The sequence below is a fragment of the Vidua chalybeata genome, chromosome 20, assembly GCF_026979565.1.
Source record: "Vidua chalybeata isolate OUT-0048 chromosome 20, bVidCha1 merged haplotype, whole genome shotgun sequence".
Taxonomy (NCBI): Eukaryota; Metazoa; Chordata; class Aves; order Passeriformes; family Viduidae; genus Vidua; species Vidua chalybeata.
This window is the reverse complement of record NC_071549.1, coordinates 6,932,107-6,942,522: the sequence shown is the minus strand read 5'-3', so window position 1 is coordinate 6,942,522 and position 10,416 is coordinate 6,932,107. Positions and strand designations below refer to the sequence as shown.

General features: G+C 39.2%; 1 protein-coding gene and 1 long non-coding RNA gene across 2 annotated transcripts in view; one reads left to right on the top strand and one right to left on the bottom strand.

Moving 5' to 3' along the window:
* On the top strand, nt 1-10,055 carry LOC128798117 (uncharacterized). Its single transcript, XR_008434330.1, has 6 exons — nt 1-709; nt 2,407-2,482; nt 5,046-5,181; nt 5,708-5,817; nt 9,374-9,472; nt 9,768-10,055. It is a non-coding gene; the product is annotated as an uncharacterized LOC128798117 (long non-coding RNA).
* The window catches only part of FOXN1 (forkhead box N1), a 36,599-nt gene continuing 32,837 nt past the window's right edge, over nt 6,655-10,416 (bottom strand). Inside the window, exons 7-9 of the mRNA XM_053961340.1 lie at nt 9,741-9,948; nt 8,604-9,131; nt 6,655-6,938 (exon numbers count right to left, since the gene is read on the bottom strand). Of these exons, the coding sequence (XP_053817315.1) occupies nt 6,673-6,938; nt 8,604-9,131; nt 9,741-9,948 (1,002 nt within the window). The 3' untranslated portion in view covers nt 6,655-6,672. The remainder of the gene's footprint in view (nt 6,939-8,603; nt 9,132-9,740; nt 9,949-10,416) is intronic.

The window sequence follows — 10,416 nt, the reverse complement described above, 5'->3', positions numbered from 1 at the left end:
CACACCAAAGCCCTTCAGCACTGAGATGTCAGATTTTAAATGATGTCAGATGTATTTCCCCACTGGAATTCATCAGCTGGCATTGCTCATCACCTAAAGTTGAAATAGCAGTGCAGAAATGTTCCTTGCAGCTGACAAACACAGGGCTGTGCTTCCTGTGGCAAGAGATGCTTGAAGGAAACACAAGCACAAGTGTCACCACTCAGATAACTTTTAAGAGCAATTATTTCAGCCAGTGTTTAAATTTCTGTAAGATATACTGAAATGAGAAAGATAATTTCCAACCAAAGCAAAAATTTGCACTTTTTTATGCCTTCAGTGCCAACTAAACATTGCAGATTTCTCCTAGATTAACTGGATATTTGGTAGGAAATATTTTTCTGTATATTTTAGGAGGGTTTTTTTAATGTTCTGAAGTTGTTCTAGAGGGAAAGGCAAGGATAATAAAAGCCTTAAGAGATCGTTCAGGCCTGGTGCCTCCAGCAGGCCCGAACACGCTGGGCCTATTCATGCACTTGAATTTAAATTCTTCAGCAGCTTCCTGGACAAGCAAGATCTTGAATTCTGTGTTCAAATAATGTGAATTCCCTTCTCCAGTGGTTTTTTGGGACAGATGTGCTTCTGCCTGAGCTCTCTATGGGTTTTTTCCCTCACCCACCCAGCCTGGGCTGCTGCTGCTGGAATGAATTTCCTGGTGCCGATGGCGTGAGTAAGTAATTAATTCATGTGACTAACGAGGGCCTTTGCTGCACAGCCAGGCCTAATTGGTTTTGTCAGGAATAAATCTTTAATGGTTGCTCTGGCCTCTCCTGTGCCCAGGTCACAGCTGGATCGATCCAGAGCAGGATTCTCCCATTCATCCAAGCAGCAAAATGGCTCCGGGGTGAATTTATTGTGCCTTTTACATGTCCAAAAGGCCTCCAAAAGGGCTGGGGTGGGGATTTTGGGAAGGCAGGACAAGGGGAAATGGCTTCAAATTGAGAGAGAAGAGGTTTAGATGGGATATGAGGGAGAAATTTTTGGCTTTGATGGGATATGAGGGAGAAATTTTTGGCTGTGAGGGTGGTGAAGCTCATGGAAGTTGTGGCTCAGCGTCAGTCTTGGAGCAACTTGGCCCAGTGGAAGGTGTTGGACAAAATGCTCTTGAATGTCCCTTCCTACCCAAATCATTCTGTGATTTTATGATTAAAAAAAGACCTAAAAATCATCAGTTTCATACTTCAGTCAGCATTTATTATGATTATATCCAATACCTGGTATTTGTCATCAATGTGCTGCTTGAATAAGAACCCCTGGGTGAAATAAGTGCCATGTGCATTAATGATCTTCCCACTGCTGTAATTTTCAGTAATTTCAGTATTTTCCATGCAAACAAATATTCTTTGTGTGTGTTTATTTCTTTGAACTAAAAAATTAGCCCTTTTCTGCTTCTACACAGACTGCATTTAAATTCTGTTCTCTGACAATTCCAGCATTCATTATTTTAGTAGTTCTCAATTCAATTTTTGCTGTGACCACAGATGGAAAATGCTTCTTCAAAACTTCCATTTATATCATTGCAGGGAGGGAATGCACAGTGAACCAGAGAGCTCATCTTCCACTACTGAGGGTTTTGGGTTTGTTTGTGTAAGACTGGAAATGATTTAGGAGGTCAGGAAAAGCTCATGTAAAAGTCTTTGCTGGTTTTGAAATCCAATAGTCTAAACACAAACATTTACACACAGACCTGGAAGCCTGAAGTACAAAAATGGAGCAGCAGCCCTGGTAAACTAAATTCTGGAATCCAAATATTTGTTCCAGTAGTTTAAATGTGTTTGAAAGTGCCAGCAAGTCAGTTGCACTTCTGAAGCTTTGTGTACATGTGATATTCAGTGTTTTGTCTGTTCCATAGTTCCAGTTAATCACTGCTGGGTTTAAGTAGCTCAGTGCTGTGCCTGGGGTTTGAAAGATTGTGCAGAGAGAATTCTCCTCATATCAGTTCCTATCTCAACAAAAGCAAGTGAATGTTCAGTGGTGATGTTTTCATACCAAGGACATGCAAATATGGGAGGCAGAAGTCTTGTAATAATTTGGCCCCATGAGAAAAGAGCTTCAAACCAGAGTTCCAATATAAATGGTTATTTGAATGTTTTGAAGTTTAAATGAAACCTGCAATAAAAAAAAGGTTAAGCTAATAAATCCTAAACTTTAGAGTGCAAATTTTTCCTAATCATATGTTGGAGAGGGCAGCTGTGAGCACTTTTTTCTGTTTGGTAATAAGATATTTTTATGGTAATTACACTTAAGGTTATTTTTTTTCCAAGACAGGTTTGCATAATCTCTTTGGAAGAGGCTGATGAAGCAGACAGCATTAGCCTTGGACTGGGAAAACTTCATTCTTTCCTTTCTTTCTCTCCCTTTTTTCAGAGTGCTGCTTAAAATGGAATTTAATGCTGAAGTATCTGAAATAGATTTGCAGTGTGTGCAAAAAACTGATTTTATGGTAGGTACAAAATAAGGTGTCACCAGCTCTAAGGAAATATTTATGTGCTATCAGTATGTCAAGTTATTTTGATAATCAAAATAAGGCACAAGCTGAGGGTTATTCTTGTATATAAACTTTTATAAAAGTAGTTAAATAAACATAATTTCAAACCTGTTTTTAGTAATTGTTCTGGAATTGTAATTTATAATATAACTTTCCTCATGAACCCATATGAGGAATGAGTTTCAATGAGTTGGTTTTGTGTCTACCAGGATCACTAATGCTAAACTGAAGCAAGACAATAAAATTTCAGATGTAGGAGCCTGAAGGGGAGCAGGAATGGAAATCCAAACCCAGACAATTTATATTAGTTAATAACTTGCAGGATTGTTTGTTTGTTTATCTTAATCAGAACTTTTTAAAATAAAAGTTATTACAGGACTTTTCTTATAACTTCTGTGAAATGTCCAACCATTAATTTAATTCCATTAAATATGGAATGCATCAGAGAAAATACTTTTAGGTGCTTGAAATAAAGAACTTCATAAAGGGAGGACAAACCTCTGGTGTGGATACAAGAAACTCCAGAAAGCACAAGAAAAAACATGTAAAAGTGTTTTTTTTCCCTTTTGTTCTTTATGTCTGATCATTCTTCAAAGACTCATTACCAAAAAAAATTATATAATAAAGTCTGACAGTTTGATTTCTTTATTTCTTCCTCCCCCTCCAGCTTGTGATCATGTGTGTGGTCACAAGCATGGAATATATTGGTGCCTCTGAGGGAATGGCTGAGCCTGAGGCCACAGAGGACCCGAGTGACACACAGGAATTAACAAATCATGGATGCGTTGTTGTGCCCATAAATGATAAATCTTTGACTCACAAAAAGCAGTTTTGCTTTTCTCGCTTTCAAATCTGTGAATGTGGAGTTTCACAGATATTTAACTCTGCTTGATAATGTTGTCCAGATTCCTAGTGTCAGTTTTGATGGATTTTTTTCATGTGCCATGGGTTTGCTTTAATCATAAATATTTTATTACATTTCTGTCGTGTTTTTAGAGCGATGAGCCATCCCACTGCACTTCCTCTGGTGTGTTCTCATGCATTTTTTTTGTTGTCTCCCTCCACCAAATATAAAACACTGGCAATGCTGCTCATTCTGCCAGGAATATCTTGCAAAAGCCCGTGGTGTTGTGGCCATGGTGTGGTTCACTGTGTGCTACTCAGGAGGGGAATTTGTAAGGAGTTTAAAAATATTTAACAAGAATTTGGTGCAAATAGTGACTGAAAGTCATGGGGAACCGAGCATCTCACTCCCTCGGGGTGCTGAAAATGTTTCAGAAAATCCATGTGCCAACTCTTTGGTGTTTGCAGAGAAAACCTGCAAAACGGGGAGAGTTTTATCTGGAAATTCCTTGAGGATGGAGGTGTGCAGAATTCCCACTGGGACTGAAGTGCCTGAAATGAATTTGAGGAGTTTGGAGGGTCTGGACACCTGGTGCTGCCCAGCACTGGGAGTGCTGGTCCAAGACTGGGATCCTCTGTTGAAGTCAGAGCTCACAGGCACACAGAGTCGAGGGAACCCACCCTCCATGAGCTAGACCTGCGTCTGTATTCATAGAGAACAATATTTACCAATTATTCTTATTATTTTTGGCTAAAGAGTGATGGTGACATATTTTAAGGCATCAGAGTAGCCCACAGGGGTACAGAAACAGTGCCTGAGCACAGGGGCTGCTTTGGTTTTGCTTTTCCTCAATGCATGTCTGTATTAAAATGTGTATTTATTGGACTAAAATGTGAATTAAAAAAAAAAAAAGACACTTAGGGTAATAATATCCTTCTAATAATATCTACTCTAAATACTGTGTATTTAGTTGTGAGTTGGTGACTCTTAAATTGCACTGAATATATCTATATATATATATATGTATTTATACTGTGTTTTTAATATAGCTTTAGTGCTATATATATGCACACACTGTTTATAATAGTATTTTATATGTACATACAATATCATATGTACATATAATTTTCTGTTCCTATACAGTTTTATATACACATACTGTGCTTTATATATATTGTGTATACACTACACACATATTTATATTTATATTTATATTTATATTTATATTTATATTTATATTTATATTTATATTTATTTATATTTATATTTATATTTATATTTATAGTTATAGTTATATTTTAATTTGTAGTTACATGTATAGGTATGTTTACAGTTATTATATATATATATTTATATTTAGAAATATGTTTATAATTTTATATAGTTATAGTTATAGTTTAAATTTATAGTTATAGTTATATAGTTATAGTTATATACTGTTTAGCAGCTTTATACTCACTACATGCTTTAGACTTACCATAATATTCTCATTTCTAATAATCTGTCATACTTAACTTTTTCTGCATTTCTTTATCCAAATCTTAAGATGGCAAAAAACTGATTCCCCCACCTCTAATATGTTTGCATAACTCTCACCCTGTTGTTTTTTTTTTTTTTTCTGGAGCAGCTTGGCCAACCTGGCTGCATTTCTTCTGCTCCTTGTTCTCTTTGCAGGAAGAGGAGCTGGAGTCAAGTGAGGATTTCTTGGTGGTTACGTGAGGGATTACAAAGCTGCACCACGTGTGTTCCTCCTAAATCTCCTTTATCCGTCTGCCCCTAATCTGATTTTAAGTCTGGACTAGTAGGAAAGGTGAGGGTGTAGCTTTAGGCCTTGGTTTGGGCAGAGCTCCCACCTTGCTTGGAGACAGCAGCCAATTAAACCCCTGTGTCTTTATTTTAACAATTCCATCTCCTTTGCTCCATCCTTGAGAATCCCTCCTTGCTTTTCTCGTGGTCTAAATCACCCAAGCTGACTCAAGTTTTAACCTCCTTGGTTTAGTCTGAGTTTACATCATCTGTGAATAGAGATCAGAGAATCCCACAATGGGTTGGGATGGAAAGGACCTTGAGGATCACCCAGTGCCACCCCCTGCCATGGGCAGGGACACTTCCACTGTCCCAGATTGTCCCAAGCCCCATCCAACCTGGCCTTGGGCACTTCCAGGGACGGGGCAGCCACAGCTTCTCTGGGCAACCTGATATTTTTTTGGATTTCTAGACTATTTTCTATAGGGCTGTTAACTTCTTTCTCCAGCTTACTCTGGGTTTATATTGCATCACTTAAACCAAAATTGTTTTATTCTATTTTACTCTATTTTTCTACTTTTTTATTCCAGCTTTGTGGAAAATCAGAGGGAGGAGGTTGTTCCTGAAAAACTGGCCTAAAGTTTAGCTCACAGTAGGAACCTACTGCAAGATTTGGTTCAGCATCACAAGAAACCTGGAGGTATCAGTTAAAACACAGATGCTCTCTGGATTTGGCCAACTGCAATTTCTCTCTTCTTTTTTATTACCATAAAAAAATATGGCTGAATAATTCAAGTTAATGTTTAGTTTACGTGGCAAAAGATAAGAGGTATGAATGGGAATAATTTCCAGCCAAGTAAAAATTCTACTAAATAGTTTTGTTCTTTTTTATTACAAAAGCAGAGTTTAAAATTTCTTTTTAAATACAGTAAAACTTTGATATTTTCCACTGAAGTATATTTGTTGCTTTGGTTTAGTCTGTCAGCAGCTTGTCCTTTATCTTCTAATACTTGCAGAATTTTCAGTTCACGTTTACCAAAACCCAGAACTTCTTTCAAGGGGACTATAAATGTTTTAATAGGTAGATTTTATATTTTGAGTAGCCTATGGTGGATGTTGTTGCCATCAGTGGCTCCAAGAAATAAGTTAAATTGTTGTGTGCTGTGAGTTCTGTGTTCATTTGCAAGCAGCTTTTGTTAATGAAAAAAAAAAAAAAAAAAGGAAAGGGAAAAAAAAAGGCCAAGAATTTGTTTTCCTCTTATTTCTGGAAGATGAAGAAGATGAGTAGCTTGATAAAATGGCGTTGACAAGTTCAGCTGTTAACCATATTCTCTTTAAATAATATTTTAAATTTTTTTTCTATTTTTTTTTTTTTTAATATCTGTCTGTAGAAAATCATCATAGTAAAGCTACATATCCTGCGGGCAAGTTCTGGGAAAAAAAAAAAAAAAAAAAAAAAAAAAAAAAAAAAGATAAAATTGATATTCCCGTTGGCACTGCCATCACCGAGCCAGGGCGGTGTGCGATGGGTAGGGCGATGCGTTCGGGCTGTGGTTCACATCAAGGCGATGGGTTTGGAGCCGGGGTTGCTCAGGTAGGAAGGGGACACCGTGTCCAGCTCCATGAAGGCGGAGTAGAGCGTGGTGAGCTGCAGCTCCGGCGCGCTCCCGGGCGCGCTCCCGGGCACGCTCCCGTGCGCGCTGGGGACGCTGCCGCCGCTCTCCAGCTGGCAGTGCGAGGGAAAACACTGCGGGGATGATGAAATGAGGACAAGGGGATCCACGGCCAGGCTGTCGTCTTTCAGCTCCTCCCAAAGATTCCCTGCAATAATAAAAAAAACAAACAAAACAAAACAACCCCCATGTTGGTTAGCAGATTGGCCGGAATCCTGGATGCTGAGAATTTTCAACTTTCTGTGCTGAAAGGCACAGACCCACAAGAGAACACTACATTTGACCTGAGGCCGTGGAGAAGGGCTCCTAAATGGAATGATAGAACTGAGATTATGGGTGTGTAGCTTGAATAGAAGTGTGTAATGTGAGAGGGTGGAAAACTTAGAGTTTAAGTTTTTATATATATATATACATATATATATACATATATATACACACATATATGTATATATACATATAAATATACATATACATATAAATATAAATATACATATACATATATTTACATACATATATATAGCAATATAGGAAGAGAGCAATATATATATAGCAATATCTATATCTATATCTATATCTGTATCTATATCTATATCTATATCTATATCTATATCTATCTATCTATCTATCTAAGGTGAGATGGAGGTTTTAGGGTGGTTGTTCTTCTTCACCTTCTTCTCCATGGGTTTGGGTGGTTTTGTGTAATTGGATAAAAAAGGTCCTCATCGTGGAGTTCGGGTGGTTGGTTATTGGGTTAAAAGTAAAAATAATTTGGGTGTCATTTCTTAATTGGATAGTTTAGCCTTAAAAGATCTTGTAGAGAAAGACAGTGAGCCATTTTGTAGCTTGTTAGTAGAATGCTGTAGAACTCATGGCTTGTAAGACTGTAATATAGATAAGAAATGATAAACATTGGAGCCTGAACACGAAATACCATCTTCAGTCCTGACCTTGACAGAGGCAGAAGTTCAAGAATTGACACAGATTGATTCAGATTTCTTTATATTTTCTCTCCATATGTTTCTTTATATTTGCTTTTGAATCATTGTGTTGCAGGAGATGTTGGTTATTAAACATCTGTGTGTAGGTGATCCCAGTCTCTTGGGACTGAGGAAGGGAAGAGGTTGTTTAGATGGTTATTATTTGTCTGTCTCCATAAATTTAAATCTGGGAGAAAACAGCATTAACTCAAGAAAGTTCTTTCTAAAATTCTGTTAGAAATGTGTATTTATGAAGAATATAAGAAGACACCTCAGAAAATATAATTGTTTGGGGTGTAGATGCCTTGGGAAGAGGATAAGAGCATCCTTTTTAGCAGAGATGTGGAGTCAATACTGATAAAGAAAAATGCTAACATGTTAATTCAATCAAATTTACTTCTCCTCGTGCCTTTCACTCTACGATTCTCTTATAACAATGACACTAAATAGTTGTGGTTGAGTAGCTTTCAGGTGAAAATAGGTCTGAATTTAAAGAACACATTCTAAAAACTGTATTGCAGTATTTAATATCAGCAATTTTAGCCGGGGGGGGGAAGCAGGAACGTTTTTTACATTGCTGGATGCAAATCTGTAGCTTCCTTGGGAAACCTTTTAAAGATTTAACGCAAAATTGCGTGGTGTTTATATAAAATGTAACCCAAGAAGGTGGGGCTTGTAACAGCGGCGTGGAGATGTGAAAAAAGGGACTGAAATGGATCCTGTGGAAGTTGGGATGGGATGGGATGGGATGGGATGGGATGGGATGGGATGGGATGGGATGGGATGGGATGGGATTGGAGGTAACGAACCAAGATAAAAACACCTCAAGCACCTACCTTGGAGATCAAAATCAGTGAGGGATGGATTAAGAGCATCGATGTCATTGCTGAGGTCTCCCTCCTGCAGCAGCGTGTCCTGCACCGTCCTGGCCGGGGAATGCTCGGGCAGCATCTTCATCCCGCAGCTCGGGGGGCTCTGAGCCGGCACTGGGGAATCCTGAGGGATGCTGGGCTGAGTCCGGAGCTGGCTTTGAGCCTCCCCAGCAGGGAACAGGCTCGGAGGGTCGGGCGTGTGCTGCAGCAGCGCGGTGGGGATTTGGGGGAAGCCCTGGGGGGATGTGTAGCATCCGGGCTGCTGCCCCCCCAGCAAAGCGGGCAGGGGGCTCTTGGCGTGCAGAGATGCCGAGGCGTGGATGCCGTGTAATCCCTGCGGGATCCCCGAGGAGAGCGAGGGCTCGCACAAGGAATGGGATTGCGCTGCCATCTGCCTGGAGAGGGAGGCACCTGCAGCGCCCGTCGGGCTGCAGGACACCAGGGAGGACCGCAGCTTCTCGCTCTTGTCGCCTATCAGGGTGTCAAGCTCTTCTGGAAAACAAGGGGAAAGTCCGTGGCTGACTTATCCCTGCAAAGCTTGCAGCAGGAATTGAGGTGTCAAAGGAAATGGCAAACAGAAGTGCTAGTTCTTCTATATTAAAAGCTCCAAAGCCTGAAATGGTTTCTTTTAAATTATCGTTGCCAAAGGAGTATATAATGAATTCCACTTTTTGGTTTAAAGGTTGGATACTTAGCAGTTAATCTCAGATTTTATTTGATATTCTGTATTTCAGCATTCTTTTTGTCACAGAGTGGTTTGGATTGGAAGGAGTGTTGAAGATCATCTCATTCCACCCCCCTGCCATGGACAGGAACACCTCCCACGACACCAGGTTGCTCCAATCCCCATCCAACCTTGTTTTTTATCTTAAAGTTTAATGAAATGTCAAGAGAGAATATTTTCTTGGTGAATTTGGAAACACCTACAAAACTAGGTCTACTTTAATTCTGCTTTTTAATTTTTTTACTTGTTTTGCCAACCAGGAAAAAAAATCCTTAAATGCTTTCCTAAATCATGTTTAAATTCTCTTACGGATCTTGGTGAAAGGAAAAATTCTGGGGAGAACTGTTTGAGAGCTAAAACACCAACAAATGACTGACCTGGCTTTGCCATACTCTTCCTCACAGCAACTGGGTCTTTCCTCTTCCATTTCTGAAGCTCCTCCTGCATCTTGTCAATCTTGGCTGGATTCAGAGCCCACAAACATCCCTTTCGAGAAGAATTCCCTGACTTGTTCTCAACTTTCTCAAAGCACTTATTCAAAGATAAGTTGTGGCGCACGGAATTCTTCCAACCATCTGGAGCTGTCTGGAGAAACAAACCCAATGTAAGAACAGAACTTCAAGCTAAAAAAGAAAATAGAATTAAAAATGTACGTATATATAAATATAACTTTGTTTTGACTGGTGAGGTTACAAGAAATGCTGTTTAAGTTTGTACCTTCTGCAGTGAGAAACTTGTACGTTAGAGGGAAGCCACAAGAATGTTACAGTCATGTTGTGTGGGAAGAGAGGGATCAGATTAAAATAGTAACTGATCTTCTAAGCAAAAAAGGTTGTCAGAGACCTGCTGGATCTTTAAGAGTGAATCTGCACATCACAAGAATTAAGTGTGTAAAAATTCATGTTCTGGAACTAACCAGAAATCAATCAGAATCTATTTTAGAACACACAGCTCTTCATTAAAGCACTGGGCTCAAATTCAGTGTCCAGGCAGACTTCAAAGGGATTTCTCATGCTACTGTAGGTGTAACTTTGTGTGCTGGCCAATTACATA